Consider the following 20,000-nt stretch of genomic DNA (forward strand, 5'->3'; position numbering starts at 1 on the left):
GATTATACGAGGACGTGGTTTTTTCATGCGATGTCAGTGGTAGCTTTGTATGTACCTTATTATGTTTGGATTAGGCTGCGTCTATCGTAGGAATGAATTTCTATCTTAAATGATACAGAAATCAAAATCAAAGGGATCTTTAAATTTCATACAATAGTGATATATTTGTGTACAATAGTGATATATTTGTGTACAATAGTGATATATTTGTGTACAATAGTGATATATTTGTGTACAATAGTGATATATTTGTGTACAATAGTGATATATTTGTGTACAATAGTGATATATTTGTGTACAATAGTGATATATTTGTGTACAGTAGTGATATATTTGTGTACAATGGTGATATATTTGTGTACAATAGTGATATATTTGTGTACAATAGTGATATATTTGTGTACAATAGTGATATATTTGTGTACAATAGTGATATATTTGTGTACAATAGTGATATATTTGTGTACAATAGTGATATATTTGTGTACAATAGTGATATATTTGTGTACAATAGTGATATATTTGTGTACAATAGTGATATATTCGTGTACAATAGTGATATATTTGTGTACAATAGTGATATATTCGTGTACAATAGTGATATATTCATGTACACTGGTGATATATTTGTGTACAATAGTGATATATTCGTGTACAAAAGTGATATATTCGTGTTGTTTATGATGTCCACAACAGTTCTTTAAATATTTTAATGACTAAACTATCCTGAAACGTGTTTGATTGCCGAGACCAAGAATATTATAGATATGGAAATTAAATGAAATGTTTTTTTTGGGTTTTTTTTTTCTCTCACAGGATCACAGCCAAAGATGCTCCTTTCCAGCTTAGACTTCATCTCATTTACCTTATCAATGACGTCCTACATCACTGGTAAGGCATGTACTGTTATAGATTTAAGCACGTGCTGGAGATTAAGGGTTTTGTTGATGCATCATCACGTGTAAATATTCAATAAATAGAAGTGATCGTTATTCTCTACATAGAGACTGACTATTTAGATGTCGGGAACAACTTCCATGTATAAAATGGAAGATAAAATAGTACATAGTATATCCTTGAAATGATAGCCAGGAATTGCCCTTCATAGTGAGACTTCCTATTGAAATGATAGGTGGGAATAACCCTCCTCTATTTTGAAGTGATTAGTTAGTGGGAGTTTACCTCTTCCAATGAGAATTTTATTTTAGATGCCTTTCAGGTTTTCGTTTGAGTTGATGATTTTAATACCCAGCTATGTAAATATGAAAAGTAGCAATTCTTGAAAACTCTCAGTGTAATATATATATGATTACTATTAGTTGATCGGAAGGCCCTGGGTTCGAGCCTCGCACTTGGCGCATAGTTGAGTCCTTGGAAAAGGCTCTTTACTCACATTCTCTCACCATACTCAGGTGTAAAATGAGTACCTGGCTGTTAACAGCGTTGTCTTTGTCCGAAAAATTGTAATATCGCCTAACAGGCGTTATGTCCCGTCCTATATGTTTAATTGAGCACGTTTAGTGGATATTGCGCTATATAAAAGCTCAATTTTTAAATTTTAGATTTTGATTGTCGGCTTCATTTTCTCAGTCATCTCTATGCTCTAACGAAATTTATGTTCTTGATGTAACATTAGCAATTCAATGACTTCAGCACTTCAATGAAGTCTCAGGTTTGAGAGAATCTGACAAGATGAGAGTCATTTGACCTGATCCCTATTTGAAGGCCTTGTGATTTCAGAGTATGGCAGCATCAACACCGTGTTTTGAAATAAATAATATTTAATGTAAAATATCTCGTACTAGGTCAGTGGAGTTTGGACAGTTTAAATAAAAAACCTAAATGACAAGAGGGATGTTCCATTTTTCATTTTTCCTGTCCACTCTTAAGCGCTCGCCGTAATCAAGACAATCTTCGCTTAGCTCTGGAGGATGTTGTGGCCCCAATATTCTGTACGTCTTTCCTTACAGCAACCGAGGAAAAAGTCAGCAAGCTCAAAAAGGTCAGTGTCATGTTGGATAGAGTGAAGAAATGATGGTCTCTGAATGTTTTGTTAAAGGTAGTCGTTTGGCTTTGAGGACAACATTGAATATGCACTAGAGAAATGCTGTTTATGTCTTGTTTGTGTTTAAAGCATTGACATATTTACAAAGGTTCGTTTTGTTGACTTGCCAAATGAGTTGACTATCTTAAGATATTCCATTTGTTTGGTGCTTTTTTACAATGCATTGATAATGTTAACATCATCAGTATACTGAAAAAGTGCCTAACATATTTTTTGAAAGCCATTATTTTTGCATTCGAAAAATTTGGAAGGTTTTATTAAAAATGACTTTTTTTATCCAAAGATTATTGAAAAGATTCAATCAAAATTAATGAAAAACGATCATTCTGGTAAAACTCTTATTAATATATATTGGATTTTGGATATTTAGAGATGGACAAAGCTGAGGGCAATTTTACAGTTGATATGAAATTACATTAAATGTGCGATAGTATCGCTTTCAATGCCGCAACCATCAACATGCCATTAAATATGAACAAGCTGCTGTATCATCAGATCAACTCCATTCAATGTTATAAACCAAAATTAAACTTCATTCCAACTAGTTACTGCAAAGATACTATTTTACAATGCAGATTAAACAACCTTCCTGTGTAACAGAAACTCAGTGACATCACATCTTTTAGCATTTTTTGAGAGATTGGAACCCTCTTCTCAACTTGAGTCATATCTTGTTCAAATAGTGACCAATGCAAAACGTTTCTGAGAGCTTTACACATCCTTAATCGAATTCTATGCTCATTACTCAATACTCAACTTACATATGTTAATAGAGAAAAAGATATGGATGAAAATACTTGAAAAATAGAAGTTTAACATGCTTTCATTCACTCTGATGTCCTGTTTGATTTTAGCCCAATGGTTTTTTTTTGTTTTTGTTTTTTTCTAGGCATGTTGACCTTTTTTATATATTTCAATTGAAAAAAAAAAAGATAATTGTAATGATGATGATGATGATGATGACAATGATGATTATGAAAATGATGACATTGATGACGATGATGATAATGGTGATGATGATGATGATGATGATGATGATGATGATGATGATGATGATGATGATGATGATGATGATGATGATGTTGGTGTTGTTCAACATTTGTATATATAATGCACTTTCTAAACAAAATTTAGCACAATGTGTTTATATATATATACTGGTTTTAGTTTGATGGAAAACATGTGGTAATTGTAGCCATCCTGGATTGTGATCGAATTTGTTATTTTTATCATGCAGTTGGTGGAATTGTGGGAAAAGAACAAATACTTTGGTGAAGAAACCCTGGAGGTGAGTAAACAAAACGTGATGGGGGGGGGGGGGGGGGGGGGGGGGGGGAAGAGGGGAGGAAGGAATGAAGAGGAGAAAAGTGAGGGGGTCGTAGCTTGTAGAAGTTTTAGAATCAATGAAATCTGAATAAGAGTGAATGAAAGGTGTCAGACAAAGCAAGACAAAAAAAAAAAAAATACAAGAAAAATAAAAACATTCCAAAAAATTAGACTACCTCGACTACGGATCGAACCTCAGACCTTCTGATTACCTGGTCGCGTTAAAAGTGAATTTTTTTTTGGGATGGTTTTTTTCTTGTTTTTCTTGTTTTTTTTTTCTTTCTTGCTTTGTCTGTCACCTTTTCTTACACACTTGTTAAGATCTTTATCTTACACACGTGCCTAGTTTCTTAGAATTGATGAGAGGATTTATGGGAAATTACTTTTGTCACATTACTGTAGAACGAGCTTAAGTCTCAATGGGATATTAGCTTTAGGCGACCATGAGTTGTTATTTTTCAAACCTGTCGCTATGCTGTCATTTCAATTATCCTGGATGGTGCTAATACTCGGGTTCCCCTCCTCCTCTTTTACAACACCATCTTGCCTAGTTTTATATCCAGCCATTTTTTGAGTGAAGTTTAGATACGTTTTGAATGAACAAAATCCATAGTGTATTTATGGTATGTCAAAATTCTACGTTAGTCTTACATACTTCTTATTGGATCTGACTTTGGTTGGTTTTTCTGTTTTCAGGTTTTTGCACATTCAAAAATTTGACCCACTGGGTATTATGTTTGGTAGAAGCAGATTTGGGAAAAGGGAAATCAAAATTGAAATTAAAAGCAATACGAAATTTTAGGGTTTTTAAAATTTTATTTTTATTTTTTAATTTTTTTTTTTTTTTTTGCTTTAAGACATCATTTTTTTATTGTCCACAATAAAAAAAATAATGAATTTAACCCAATTTTTGTATTTTTGACTGTCGATTTAATTTCCACCCCGACATAATACCAATTGGAGAGTTAGAATTTCACTCTTTCTTTCCTACACAAGCTGGGATAAAATAGGTATAAGATAGAATACTGTTTGAGTGGGGTTGACTTGGGATAGACTGGTGAGGGGTGAGATTGAAACAGAAAAGGATTTTTTTTTTTCCTTTTCCCTTTCCTTCTTATATATTTTTAGTTAGTACAAAAGAAAAAGAAACATTTAGATCATCTTTACTTCACTGTTTTAAACTTAACTCACTCAATCCTAGAGACCTTTTCTACTTTTCAAAATTGGAAAAAATGTATTAAAATAGATAGTTTTATTCAACTATCATTAACATGTAAAAACTAAAAACATTAGCGTTGATACTACGCCTATAATTTGTCTCATAAAAATGTAATAAATAGGCATGGGGTAAAAGTAACACGGGTAAACTACGGATATAGTCGGTGTTAGGGTTGAGTGAGTTAATGTCCTGTCAATTTGTTTTTTGAGCATCATAAATTTTGTAAATTATCCGTGGAATAAAATCAATCAATTTATGATTACTTCAAAACATTAGAAATCTTCTCTATTCTGAAATAATAATTGAAAAGAAAATGCATGAATTTGTATTATAGTATATAATAATCCACAAAATCATTTTAAAAAGAACAAAAATTTAAAAAATCCCAAAAACAAAAGACTTTAAAAGTGCATGGCACTAGCTCACCAAGCTAACAAAACAATTTGGCTAAATGCATGATTCGATAGACGAAAGGGGTCGACTCATATTTCTTTGTCACTGTTGACATAAAGACTAACTCTTTGTTACAACAAATATTTACAGCTGGCTCAGGTAAGAGTCTGTTGGTTTCTTTACCGTATAATCCCTCTTGACCATGTATTATACCTACCTCATTGCTGACATTGAAAGTGTTCTTTTGTTATTTCGAAAAAAAACAAAAAAAAAAAAACAACAACAATCGAATAGTCGTGGCATATGTGAGAATAGAGAAAACACAATCATAAGTATCATCAAATCACATGAGATTTTATATGGAATGTATTAACAAGTTGATTCTTGGGAGGGAGACTTGTTTCTAACTGTTAACAGTTGCAAACCCTCTCTGTACTTACAAGTGCAATTCCCTTCCCATTTTTAATACTAGACAAAATGAGCACTCTTTCTTTCAACATTTATTTATTTTTCAAGCGTACTGTGTGGTCACCAAGTAATAAACAACATTTAATATAACAGCTTCAAAAAAGAACAAAATACAAAACACGGAACGTTTTAGACTCAAAACCCCTCTTCAGTCAACAACAACACAACCAGTGAAAACATCAATACATTGTCATTATTAAAAAAACAGATCGACGGAAAAAATTTGCTGTTGATTTGTTTTTTTTTTAGTAATGTGTTTCTGTTTTCATTGATTTTTGTGGTTGGCTGAAGAAGGTTATTGGGCCCGAAACGTTCAGTGATTGGTATTTTGTTCTTTTTAAAAAAAATGTGTTATATTGATTTTTGTTGATTACTTTTTACAGTCCACGGCTTAGTATTACTTTGACTTGTGGTTACCAGGGATTATGCGGCACTTCCATTTTAATCTTTGTGTTTTGATCTTGATATTTGGACGACTGTGGTAAAGACAAATTGGGTGTAGGTGTCAGAATTTATGATGATTTATTCTTAGTTGATATGATTTGTTACATTGCTTATATGGGGTTCCAGGTTCGATTGCTTTTTATTAAATTCCTTGCTTTGGAAAGGCAACTTTTGTTCTATTTGGAAAAAAAAATTAATTTATATTTAACTTAAGCAATCATTTTCTTTTTTTTTTTTCTCAAGCTTTTAAAAAATTAATACGATTGCAAATACAAAATTAAAAAAAAAAAAAAAAAAAAAGAAAAGAAAAATAAAGAAAATAAGAAAACATCACATAGATTTGAAATACCTTTAAGATTTTGCATTTGATCTTTCCATTGTCTTTGTCATGAATTGTTTATTACTTGTTTGTTGTCAGACGGGGCCAGGTCGCTTGGAAGGAGATCAAGAAAAGCTTGTCTTCCAAATTTTATTTGAGTCTGTTTGAAATTTGAAATTGGCATACTTATTTCATTTTTTCTTTTTTAAAGTATATATCCCAGAAACTTCAATATAGTATAATGATTGTACTCGTTTCAGGGAGTTGAGAGAAAAGAAGAAAAAAAAAAAGATAAGATTAAAATATTTCAAAATGAAAGTATATTAGTTGTTCAGATGTAGTATTGTGGTAGGAAGATGATGCGCTGAACCGAGATGCATGGAGATGTGGCATTCATAATGGCAACGCTGCAAATATGGGATAAGCTGAAAGAAGAAGAATATGCAGTATAGTGCTAACATGTTGTGTAGCACGATGTGGTCTTACGACGAGTGTTCAAATGCTCTCAAGGAATTTGGGTTCAAGCCTTGTGGAAAAGGCTTTGTAAACTTCCAATGGGTTCCAATACCCAGTTGGTCGGGCACTCTTTAAAAAAATTCAAATTGAGCTTTATATAGCGCAATATCCACTAAATGTGCTCAAAGCACTTTACAAGGGGTCCCTGGTCAACAGCAACATTTAACATGTAGGACGGGACATGTCACCTGTTAGGCGATATTACAATTTTTCGGACAAAGACAATGCTGTTAATGGCCAGGTACTCATTTTGTACCTGAGTGTGGTGAGAGAAAGTGAGTAAAGAGCCTTTTCCAAGAACTCATCTATGCGCCGACCGCGAGGCTCGAACCCAGGACCTTCCGATCCGAAAGCGAGTGTCATACCACTAGACCACATAGCCGCACTTCACAAGTGAATGGACTGGCTTCGGTTCTGACTGCAGTCAAGGTTTTTTTAAACCCTTCCTTTGTCTACAAAGCGGGGGTTGTACAGCTGGGTGTAATAGCTCTGTTAAAACCACATTTTACCATACACAAAACATCCTTTCCAAAGGATGGCAATTAATTGACAGTTATTTTAATGAACGGGATATCGGGGAAAAGCTTGACTCTATTTGGCTGTACATCAGTGGATGACTACTGAAGGATTAATAAATAGAGGTGCCTAAATGAGTCAATAAAATGGAGATAAAGTAAATCTGACTCATTAATGAATAACACAAAACAAACGACATTTCGGCCCTTGGCCTTTATCAAGTAAACATAGAATACATATATATTTATATTAGATTGTCATAATAATATAGGCGAAAATTTGTAAATGTGTGTGTGTGCGTGTGTGTGTGTGTGTGTGTGTGTGTGTGTGTGTGTGAGTGGAAGAGAGAGAGAGAGAGATGAAAAACTATATATATATTTCAAGAATAATGTAGGTGGAGGGGGGGGGGGTAATTGAAGAATACTAGACAGCAATAGTGTTATTAGTGGTCCCCTACCTCAGTTGTTAAGATATTGAAAAAAAAAAATTAATAAAAAAAAAAAGAGAGAGAGAGATAGAGAGAGAGAGAGGAGAGAGAGAGAGAGAGAGAGAGAGAGAGAGAGAGAGAGAGAGGAGAGGGAGAGAGGAGAGAGAGGAGAGAGAGAGAGAGAGAGAGAGAGAGAGAGAGAATGAGAGAATGAGAGAGAGAGAGAGAGAGAGAGAGAGAGAGAGAGAGAGAGAGAGAGAGAGAGAGAGAGAGTGTGTGTGTGTGTCAGATTTACTCCCTTTATCTTTATCTCCATACTGAACGATTACGTTTGGAAGTGCATCTGTGAATTTTGGGTTTGTTAAAAAAAATAATAATCACACCTGCATATTATATTGTCAAAATCATGTTAGATGTGCGTTGTCTTAAGTATTGTAAAAAGTGTCACGCGCATGGGAATAAAAATGAATATTTTAAAAAAATCTGAATTCAAACTCTATTGAAAGAATTTCACAGTTGGATTACAGTGGTTTATGAATCAAAAGTAGGCCATTAATTTGTGCTGCCTTTATTGAAGTTTGGTATGAAGACAATGTATATTTTGTACCATAAAAATTCAGTAGATAAGTAAAATTTGAAATCCAGAAATTTATGATTCATAAAGAGTTAATTTCATCCTGTGTTCATAAAGAGTTATTTCATCACGTGCAATATTTGGAAATTTTCCAGAAAATGAAAGATCCAAGTCAGGCCTTGTCCAGCTATCAGGTAAGATTGATTTGTCTCGGCTATTGTAATAGAAAATAGAATGAAACAGTAACACATCACTTGCTTGAATGTCAACCTCTTGAAGACCTGAGATGCACATTCCTCCCACCAAATCCAAGCATCGGTAACACACTTTATAGTCACCTGGAACAACTACAAAAGACGTCTTAACTTCTACGTCATGGCACAAGACTGAAGGGCTAGAGCTCAGGTGGTTGCTGGTTCGGATAAGTAAGTAAATAAGTAAGTCTCGGCTATTGTCAGTAAGTCATTAGGATTAAGGATAAATGAGCTTTAATGAGCTTTTTATATAGCACAATATCCACTAAACATGCTCAAAGTGCTTTACCAGGGGTCCTTGGCCAACAGCAACATTTAACATTTAGGACAGAAGACAGGACATGATGCCTGTGAGGTGATGTTACATTTTTATTTTTTTCGAACAGAGACAACGCTGTTAATGACCAGGTACTCATTTTACTCCTGAGTATGGTGAGAGAATGTGCGTAAAGAGCCTTCTCCAAGGACTCAACTATGCGCCGAGCAAGGCTCGAACCCAGGACCTTCCGATCTGAAAGCTAGTGTCATACCACAAGACCACATAGCCACAAGATCTGTGTGTTAATCCATATTTTTGTCCTGTTGGTCTCGTTTTGCATGTTCAATAAGCACCGACATTTTTTTCACCAGCCATTTACAGGCCTGAATAAAAAAATCTGACAAGATGTGTATGATCATCATCATCATCATTGCCTTTTTCACCCTGGGTCAGGGTACAGGCCACAGACAAACAGTTTCCATCCTTCTCTATCCTGAGCTAACTTTTTTTTTATCTCATTCCAGGTCTTACCACTTCTCTGTATATCAGCTTCTTTAATTCTTCTCCGTGTTCCTCGTGGCCTTCCCCTTGATCTTCTGCCCTGAGGGTTCCAGTCCAATACTTTCTTTGTTATAGTGGAGTCATTCTTTCTAAGCGTGTGTCCAATCCACCTCCATCGTCTTCTTCCTATTTCCTCTCCCACTAGTTTCTGCTGTGTTCTTTTCCATACTTCTTCATTTTTTATTCTATACATCCATTTTATTCTGAGTAGCTTACGCATGCACCTGTTTACGAAAATCTGTACCCTCTTTATACGAGGGCTCTTTCAGAAATAACCGAAAAATGACCATTGCTCAGCAACCAGTGGAGATTTTTTAATTCTGTAAACGACATGATATTCCTTATTTCCTTACGGATATTCCCAGAAATTATGAAGTGCATCATTTTGCACAATGAATTTCTAGACGATTTTAAAGATGGCGGCCCACCTTGAAACTTGGTCAAAGGAGGAAATCAGAGCTGTCATACGTTTTTTGAACGCCAAAAGTCTGGATCCTACCGAAATTCATAAAGAACTTCAGAGTGTATATGGTGAGCATGTTATAAGCCGTACACAAGTCTATCACTGGTGTAATTTGTTTGAAGCCGGCCATTCCGACTTGACAGACAGGGAAGGGAGAGGGCGTTCGATAACTGCGACGTCAGTAGACAATGTGAAGCGAGTTGATGAGCTTATTCGTCAAGACAGGAGGTTGAAACTTCATGAAATCGCAAGCAGTCTTGAAATTTCGGAAACTTCTGCCCATAGAATTGTATTTGATGAACTTGGCTACAGAAAAGTCAGCGCAAGATGGGTTCCTAAGCAATTGACAGACAATCATAAAGAACAAAGATTGGACATCTGCAGGGAACTTTTGAGAAGAAGCAAGAGCTCACGCAGGGTTCACGGGCATACTGCCAACGCCGGCGGAGACTTTCTAGGGTACGATGTGACTTTTCTTGACAGCATAGTCACCGGTGATGAGACTTGGTTGCACCATTGCATCCCAGAAACAAAGCAAGATTCGATGACATGGAAACATCCATCCTCACCTGTCGCGAAGAAATTCAAAGTCATGCGGTCAGCAAAGAAAATAATGGGAACTGTTTTCTGGGACAGTCGTGGTGTTATTCTGTTCGAAACCTTACAACTTGGAGAAACAATCAATGCTGCAAGGTACTGCCAAACTCTTGACAAGCTTAGGGAGGCTATTCGCAGAAAGCGCCCAGGGCAGTTGACCAACGGGGTCATTTTGCAACACGACAACGCTACACCCCACACAGCACGAGTGATGCAAGGTTAGCTAGAGAAATATGGATGGGAGATTTTGCCACACCCACCACACAGTCCAGACCTCGCACCATCTGATTATCACCTCTTTGGGCCACTGAAACGTGAGCTGGCAGGAAAGCGCTTTGATGTCGATGAAGAGCTTGTTGACCATGTGCGGAAATGGCTACAAAACCTTGACGGAAATTTCTTCCGAGAGGGTATCTATTCCATGGTGCGGCGTTGGCAGAAGTGTGTCGACAGACTTGGCTGTTACGTAGAGAAATGAAGGACGAGTCAAGGTATGAACACGTGCAAGAATTTTGTTGATAGCATAAAAAACGCGGATTTTACAGGCATTTTTCGGTTAATTATGAAAGAGCCCTCGTACATGCCTGTGATGCGTTCCAAGTTTCACATCCATACAGTAGGACAGACTTCATGTTTGAGTTGAAAAGTCTTAGCTTTAGTCGAAGGGAGATATCTTTAGTTCTCCAAACTCTGTTCAAAGATGTGAATGCAGCCTGTGCCTTTCCTATTCGTGCTTTCACCTCTGCTTCCGTGCCTCCATCCCTGTCAATTATACTTCCGAGATAGCAGAAAGTGTTTGATATAATGCCTTAAAAATCAGATTAACAAATACACCATCTCGCAGTCAGAGGGTCTGTGATTCAGTTTTCAGTCAAGGAACAGTGATGTTTTGAGACATTTTTTTCGATTAACTTTTCAATCTGCTTAGAATGATTGTGCATCTCACATGCCTGCTCCTTTTAAAAACTTTGATTCCCACATTTGAATATTGTAAATGTTGCTGTTCGAAGCTCGAAGAAATAAATAATAACGTGAAGTTGAATGTAAGCTTCAATTTAATTACAAAAACAGAAACCCAAAACGTTCATTTGATCTGTTTTTGTAATTAAATTGAATAAGGGGAAACCCGAAACGTTCATTTGATCTGTTTTTGTAATTAAATTGAATAAGGGGAAACCCGAAACGTTCATTTGATCTGTTTTTGTAATTAAATTGAATAAGGGGAAACCCGAAACTATCATTTGATCTGTTTTTGTAATTAAATTGAATAGGGGAAGCCTGAAACGTTCATTTAATCTGTTTTTGTAATTAAATTGAATAAGGGGAAACCCGAAACGTTCATTTGATCTGTTTTTGTAATTAAATTGAATAAGTGGAAACCCGAAACGTTAATTTGATCTGTTCTAGTAATTAAATTGAATAAGGGGAAACCCGAAACGTTCATTTGATCTGTTTTTGTAATTAAATTGAATAAGGGGAAGCCCGAAACGTTCATTTGATCTGTTTTTGTAATTAAATTGAATAAGGGGAAACCCGAAACGTTCATTTGATCTGTTTTTGTAATTAAATTGAATAAGGGGAAACCCGAAACGTTCATTTGATCTGTTTTTGTAATTAAATTGAATAAGGGGAAACCCGAAACGTTCATTTGATCTGTTTTTGTAATTAAATTGAATAAGGGGAAACCCGAAACGTTCATTTGATCTGTTTTTGTAATTAAATTGAATAAGGGGAAACCCGAAACGTTCATTTGATCTGTTTTTGTAATTAAATTGAATAAGGGGAAACCCGAAACGTTCATTTGATCTGTTTTTGTAATTAAATTGAATAAGGGGAAACCTGAAACGTTCATTTGATCTGTTTTTGTAATTAAATTGAATAAGGGGAAACCCGAAACGTTCATTTGATCTGTTTTTGTAATTAAATTGAATAAGGGGAAACCCGAAACGTTCATTTAATCTGTTTTTGTAATTAAATTGAATAAGGGGAAACCCGAAACCTTCATTTGATCTGTTTTTGTAATTAAATTGAATAAGGGGAAACCCGAAACGTTCATTTGATCTGTTTTTGTAATTAAATTGAATAAGGGGAAACCCGAAACATTCATTTGATCTGTTTTTGTAATTAAATTGAATAAGGGGAAACCCGAAACGTTCATTTGATCTGTTTTTGTAATTAAATTGAATAAGGGGAAACCCGAAATGTTCATTTTATCTGTTTTTGTAATTTTAAATTGAAGCCTACATTCAACTTCACGTTATTATACATTTGAATATTGAATAAGTGGAATTTTCCTGCCTCTTATCTCTCAGGCCAACCTCATTACGGAACATGCTGAAGTGGTGACCACTGTGTCCACCTCCATTCAGCAACAGTACCAGGCCCTGGAGAAACAACACGAGGAGTTTGTGGCCCACCTCAATGGCCAGATGGCCACGGCCCAGGGACAACTACAGGTGCTTATCAACCAAGCAAACAATGGTGAGTAATACACAAGATTACTTTTTTTTTCTCTTAAAAGTGTCAATTGTATAATTAAATAGGGAACTTTCTGATGATGCAGATGTCTTATATTTCCTTTCATCTTGCACATTGGCCAGGTGGATAAAGATTTTTAGAGAAGGTAAAAGTCATTCCCATTTTTACTCAAGTTCCTTTCCGGAGATTGGATGTCATAGAGTTTTATTCTCATGATGTAGGCCTACTGACTACAGCTTCATTACATTGTTTCAATCTCATTTCAACATTTCCCTTTTCCTTCATTTTTCCATTTTTTTTTTTAAAATGTTTCCTTCCAGTATGTATGTTTTTTCCCCTAATTTTTGTGCCTTCTGACATGACCAAAATATGGAATTTTTCTTTCCTTAATAATTGAATGTAATTCTTTTGATTTTAATTCAGTGGAGTCTAAACCTGGATCAATTTGAAAACATTTAAAAGCTGTTTTTACCTTAAATTCCTTGAATTCAGAAATTGATATAGATTTTAAAAAATTGATTTTTCGAGTTTTGTCTGAGAATTTACAGATTTTATTTGTGTTGTTTTGATAAGATTAGCATACCACCTCATAGCATTTCCTTACGCATACCATTCAGTTGATAGGGATAATGAGCATTGGAAATGACTTAGAATAGTTGAGAGAGAAGTGAAACTTCAACAATTCATGAAGTTTGCTCACCCATAGGTATTTATTTTTGTATCCAGAGAATGGTCCAGGCCCGTCTGCAGATGGAGGATTGCTACAAGGACCACCTCCTCCCCAGGCCATGATGCCTTTCCCACCTGGTCACGAGGTATGAATTGTAATCATGACATTGTGATTATAATGGTTTGTGTTTCAGTGAATTGTAATCATGAAATTGTGATTATAATGGTTTGTGTTTCAGTGAATTGTAATCATGACATTGTGATTATAATGGTTTGTGTTTCAGTGAATTGTAATCATGACATTGTGATTATAATGGTTTGTGTTTCAGTGAAGTGTAATCATGACATTGTGATTATAATGGTTTGTGCTTCAGTGAATTGTAATCATGACATTGTGATTATAATGGTTTGTGTTTCAGTGAATTGTAATCATGAAATTGCGATTATAATGGTTTGTATTTCAGTGAATTGTAATCATGAAATTGTGATTATAATGGTTTGTTTTTTTTTCTTGTAAAATATTTGTGGACAAATAATTTGTCAAAAATAAAATGAAATTAAGTCAATTTTCTGAAAATTTACTCTCAAATTTAAGAATCGTCGTATTCTCCAGAGGCCTGGACTCAAAGCTTTATGGACTAAAAGAGCTGACTCCACTGGAGTCAGTTGTAGAGCGATCAGATCTCCCTGAATCATATTGGGGCAGTATCCTGTATTGTATCCTTCCCCTAGTCCCGAGAGAAAACTATGATGTGATTTTAGCTGTCCACTACCACAAACATCAAAATCAGTTGCATAACTGTGGTTCTCATATACAGTGATGCCAATCTTCCGCGGATCCGAGGAATTCCTCCTTTTTGGAGGTTCCTCCCTTTTTTCCTCGGTTCCTCCCATTTTTCCTCCATTCACAAAAAAAAAAAAACCCCAAAAAAACGAAATTATAATTTAGCGAATCGTTGAAACAACGAAGCTTATTTTTACACATTTTCATATATCACCACAACTGCTACCTTAACCATCACACAATATGATCCTTGCAATCTTTGCAATATGATGGTGATATCACAAAAAATATAACTGCAATATATACATTAGATTTAAAAAATCAAAGTTTTATGTGTTTTATGACTCCACCTGATCTTTGAATGGATGCTTTGAATGCTCCCAAATTCATGGGAATTAGTCCCAGATAGCCTTATTTTGGCACTTTGAAAAAGTGCATGCGCACAACCAACATGACGTTCTCTCTCTAATAACTTTTCCGCCGGTGACGTCACTGACTATGGGTGACGTCCAATCAAGGGACGCTACTCTTCCGCTAATCTCATTCCCTATAGGATCTATCGTAAGATTAGATTTGGCTATTTTATTTATGCACTTGAATGATTTGACCAACAGGGGGGGGGGGGGGGGGGGGTGATGGAATATTTTGGAACCTAGGTATTTGACCAGTTGTTTAAATGGACTTATTTTTTTCTCTAAAAAAACTTTCTATCAGAGACTAGTGTTGTGTATGGTTTATCCATTCATCCGCTTCAGTGTATCCAGGGCTGGAGCATGTAAAGGACGGACTTGATTTATTACTGTCCGTGACTTTTGATGTAAAGTATTTTTTATATTTCCAGAACGGTGGTCCCCCACCCCAGTCAGGAATGTTTCCTCCACCTCCCAGTCTCCAGCAGCCACAACAGTTTGAATACAACCACTCTTCCATGGGTTAGTGGCATTGTCACTGAGTTATGTTGTGCCAAAGTGCTTCAGCATTGTCACAGTTATATATCATTGTTAAAGTTTAGTTTTGTCTCAATCATCTCTGTGTTATATGTTTGTGTTAAGAAAAGAGCTCATAAGCATAAATGCTTGCTAGCCAACAAACTTTCGTGGTGTTTGTGTGTTGACTCCATGACCAAAAGGGACTCGAAATAGATACTACGTTTGAAACCACTTTTTTTTTGAGTGGTGGATGGCATTAATTGTAGAATGTTCCTGAAGGGTCGTGGGGTTTGAATCCTCATCGCTGCAAAGTTTTTATTCTCTATTGTCCTCTGGCACTTTTCTACTCACTTTAGTTCTTGTTATCATCAACATTAGTGCCTGCTCCACTCACTTTTCTGAATAATTGTCTGTGTTATAAGATTGTCAGTTATAAATCAGTGTCAAAGTGTTATGTTATGCATTTGACAACACGATGTGCTATTTTTAGAGTGTTACGTCATTGAATGAATGCAAAACTCCAGACTTGGCAGTTCCTTTATAACACAGTTAATTAATACCCATTGCCTCACTTGACAGGTGTAAATGAGTACTAGACCATAGGCGGTTAACGATGTAAGTTCTGGTCCAACAATAATGTCTAACAGATGACCTGTACTGTATGAAATGCAAACTTGGGTCTATGTAGTCTGCTGAATGGATGAATCGTTATAAATTAGGTTGAGCACAATGAAATTGGAGATGTACAATATAAATATATTTATTCATTCATTTTTTAAAATTTATCGTCCTGGGTGGGGTTCCTGACCTTCCATAGTGGGCAGGGAGGTACATACTGTGTCTTCTATCCCCTTATATCTGTTTCCCAACATGTTTTCTGTCTTTGTCTTGGAATGAGATTACTTGGTTTTGTCCTGGCCCTGGCCGGAGTCCTGGCTGGGAGGGAAACAGTCAAATGCGTAGTTATTGTTTTGGGAGATGATATTTTTTTTCCTTGTAAATCATCTCTCTGTTATGTATTATTATATTTATTATTTTGAATGTATAATATAAGCATTTGAGTGTATTCCTCTTTGTTGGATTTTGTGTTTGTGTCCGGATGAGACGTATAGGTGATCTCAAACTAAGTACATTGGTGGTATGCTCTTGGAATCTACATCTGATCCCTATTTGTTCTCAGTTCCTCTATGTCTTATTTTTTCTTGGGTGCTTTAATTGTAATTCTAGAACTTTTTGCTATCCCATTTTCTTTCTTTTTACTGGTGCTGATATAACCTAAATGTGTAGCAAGCGCCGTAAAACCCTTAAAAACAAACAAAACAATTTATCGCCTATTTCCATATTAATTGCTTTGTTTTTTGTTTTTTTTTTCATATGTTTATTTGAAAACACATTTTTTACTTTTGAATTTGGGTCTATTTTCTTTCAGTTCCCCCCAACCTTCTTCCCTCTGACATACCCCAAGGGCAGGGAATGTTACCGCTACCAGATTTCTCCAAACCACCTCCAGGATTCCCTCCCCTTGGGGGTCCAGGTCCTCCTCCTCCAGGGGTACCTGGAGGTCCTTTACCACCTCCTCCAGGGTTCCTCCCACCCCCTATTATACCTTGCTCTGAATTTGACCTGACCCCTTCTGTGCCATACTATGAGTTGCCAGCTGGGCTGATCGCACCGCTCATCAGGGTAGGTCTGACGGTGGTCTTTATTTTGCATTGCTTCTCTCTAAAGAGTTAAGTCACATTTCATTATGTGGCAACGGGCTGTATTTGGGCATTTTGTTTTGTATATTAAAATAATCAAAACATTTCTTTGATCTCGCTGTTTGTTCTTTAGAATACATTATCTCAATATTTTCTATATAGGGAATGAGATTAGTGGAAGAGTAGCGTCCCCTTGATTGGACGTCACCGGAGGAGAAGTTATTTGTAAACAAACCAACTACAAGCCAAGCGCTCCAAATAAAAAAATTATTATTCATATTTCTGTACAAAAATGCATAACGTTGATTATGATATGCATTTTTGTACAGAAATATGAATAATAAATTTTGTATTTGGAGCGCTTGGTTTGTAGTTGGTTTGTTTACAAATAACTTCTCCACCGGTGACGTCCAATCAAGGGACGCTACTCTTCTGCTAATCTCATTCCCTATTATTTTGAGAACCATTGCCACATTCTGTGACAGAATCCTTTAAGTACCAGCAGGTATATTGGGACGGCTATAGTTTGATTTGCGTAAAATGTTTAAATTCTGTCTCTCTTTGTGGGGGACTACTTTAGAATTTAATTTTTATAAAAGAATTGTAAAAATTACAATTAAATGCTTAATACAATGAACTCACCCTCTCATGACACAAAAGATCCTTTTGGAAACACTAAACCTGGCCAAAATTTCAAAAGAGGTAGATTAACTCACTCAGCCCTAACACCGACTATATCCGTAATATACCCGGGGGTACTTTTACCCCATGCCTATTTATTACATTTTTCTGAGACAAATTATAAGCGTAGTATTAAAACTAATGTTTTTAATTTTTACATGTTAATGGTTGTTGAATAAAACTATCTCTGTACATGCTCATTTTTAATACATTTTTTCCCAATTTTGAAAAATAGCAAAAATCTCTAGGATTGAGTGAGTTAATTAGAGCCAATGATTCGTTTATAAAGAAGTCGTATTTTCCTCAGACTTTTGATGACCTTTGTTTTGAATTAAACGCAAATTGCAGTCATTATGGCAGGGATGGGGTTGAGTTGTGAGTGATAACCAGGTCACCAATATAATGGCAGCATAATAATATTAGATGTGGTAACAGGTCCGTTGTAAAAGATGATGAAGGCCTGTTCTGTATTTTAAAAGTTTTTCAGTAACCAAATATCAACATGTAGGTCATTCCATAGATAGATTTCATTTCTTTGCATATCGCCCTCCATGCTATTTCATTCACTTTTTCATCGATCTATCACCTTTTCTATGGTATTCATAATACGGGATATTTATATTCCATGCTCTCCAGCTTGAAGACTTTGAGTACAAACCTCTGGACCCCAAAGACATCCGCCTGCCTCCCCCCATGCCACCCAGTGAGAGGCTTCTGGCTGCCGTGGAAGCGTTTTACCAACCTCCCTCAAGGGAGAGACCCAGGGATGGGTGAGTAAAGAAAAGTTTTGAATCAAAATGAATATAACACACATTTATTGGATGTCGCGCAGAATAAAAGAAGCTCAGTTTCTATTTTCAAAAATTTTCCAAAATAAAAAAAAGACAAAAAAATACAAAATACAAAAACCCCCCCAAAAAAACCCCACCCAAACAAAATAAAACAAAAGAAAACAACCCCTCTTCCTCTTTCAAACAACATTGTGGAAAGCACACAATCAGCTGTAAATATAATATGCCCGTCTGTCTCTATAAATTCTATGAGCATTGAATATGGCTCTGTCTTAAAGTAAAGCTTAAAACTGTTTCTTTTATGTGCTCTTTTTCGTTCATATAATATTGTTCAAATAGCTTCAAGCAACTTCGTATTTAGTTTACATGTGATGTTACATAGTGAACTGAGTGTTGTTTGAATTGAGCCAGTGACTATTATTATATTATTATTATCTTAAAAAAATACAAATCAATTATTCAGGTATGAGGTACTGCATGTATTGAAAATTCCTGTACTTTTAATATTCTCTGTAATAAGTTGATTACGTATATTTTAAAAATTTTCCAGTAGTCTTTCAAGTGTTCATCACTCTGTTTAATGCTAAAGAATTTATTTACATTTTTATGATCAACTTTGGTTGTATGGAGTTATGAAATTCTGACAAATTTGTGTAAGAGGATCTAAAAGAGTTCAAAGTTTTTATCATAAAAATACAATCTGAAATATCAAAACATTCCCCACCCATCTTTTAAAAAAAAAAAATCTATTTGTGTTCTATCCCAACACAGGGATGGATGGGAAAAGCTTGGATTGTACGAATTCTTTAGGGCCAAGCAAAGAGCCAGGAAGATGAAGGATGAAGGTCGTGGGTCAAGGTCGCGCTCTAGGAGTCGATCTCCCCGTAGAGAGTTTGACAGAGACGATATTGGAGACAGTCCACCAAGAAGGAGGTACAACAGTGAAGAGAGAAGGATCAACAGGTGAGAGAGAGATTGGGTTTGCTGACTTGTTCACTGGCATGAGAGTCTACGTTTTACAGTGGGATTTAGTCCAAAATACAAACATGTGAAAGATAAAAAAGATATCGGAAAATAGATTTGAATTAAAAACAGACTTGTTACTTATACAGATTTAATAGATATTTATAATTCTTCTGTGTGGCCAAATTCGAATTTTCTTCAACAGATTTAGGTTTATCAACCAACATTTTAGAGGGAAATAAGAGAAAAAGTTATTTAATTCAGAAATAGCAGCACCATTTTATAAGGTGTCAACTTCTATAAATAATGGTGGTTTTTGATTTGATATAGACTTCTTTTCTTCAAATTTAGATTGGTGGAAGAAAGATATATGATGATTTATTTTTTTGGTCTGTGACAGGCCTATGAAAATAGATTTTTTTGGTTCTATTTGATATAAGCCTTAGTTTTGAAGATTTTATACCTCTAAAGTACCATGTTTGTATAGTCGGACATTCAGCCAGGGTATGTGAAAGAAAATTCCATACTCATTTTTGACATGAATTATGATGTTTGACCCTGCTGATCTCCAAGATGGAATGATGTCCCTTTTGTGTCATAAAAA

General features: G+C 35.5%; 1 protein-coding gene across 4 annotated transcripts in view; it reads left to right on the forward strand.

Annotated features, from left to right (window-relative positions):
- Positions 1 to 20,000, forward strand: part of LOC144966048 (calcium homeostasis endoplasmic reticulum protein-like) — a 100,446-nt gene that overhangs the window by 72,435 nt on the left and 8,011 nt on the right. For all 4 annotated transcript variants that reach the window (XM_078902085.1, XM_078902057.1, XM_078902067.1 and 1 more), the window contains 10 exons: positions 817 to 891; positions 1,891 to 2,002; positions 3,303 to 3,353; positions 8,423 to 8,461; positions 12,714 to 12,882; positions 13,606 to 13,694; positions 15,174 to 15,264; positions 16,691 to 16,944; positions 18,279 to 18,412; positions 19,205 to 19,396. In XM_078902085.1, coding sequence (XP_078758211.1) covers positions 817 to 891; positions 1,891 to 2,002; positions 3,303 to 3,353; positions 8,423 to 8,461; positions 12,714 to 12,882; positions 13,606 to 13,694; positions 15,174 to 15,264; positions 16,691 to 16,944; positions 18,279 to 18,412; positions 19,205 to 19,396 — 1,206 coding nt within the window. The remainder of the gene's footprint in view (positions 1 to 816; positions 892 to 1,890; positions 2,003 to 3,302; positions 3,354 to 8,422; positions 8,462 to 12,713; positions 12,883 to 13,605; positions 13,695 to 15,173; positions 15,265 to 16,690; positions 16,945 to 18,278; positions 18,413 to 19,204; positions 19,397 to 20,000) is intronic.

Source organism: Berghia stephanieae, chromosome 1, assembly GCF_034508935.2.
Source record: "Berghia stephanieae isolate SIO BIC M18660-M18661 chromosome 1, UCSD_Bste_1.3, whole genome shotgun sequence".
NCBI lineage: Eukaryota > Metazoa > Mollusca > Gastropoda > Nudibranchia > Aeolidiidae > Berghia > Berghia stephanieae.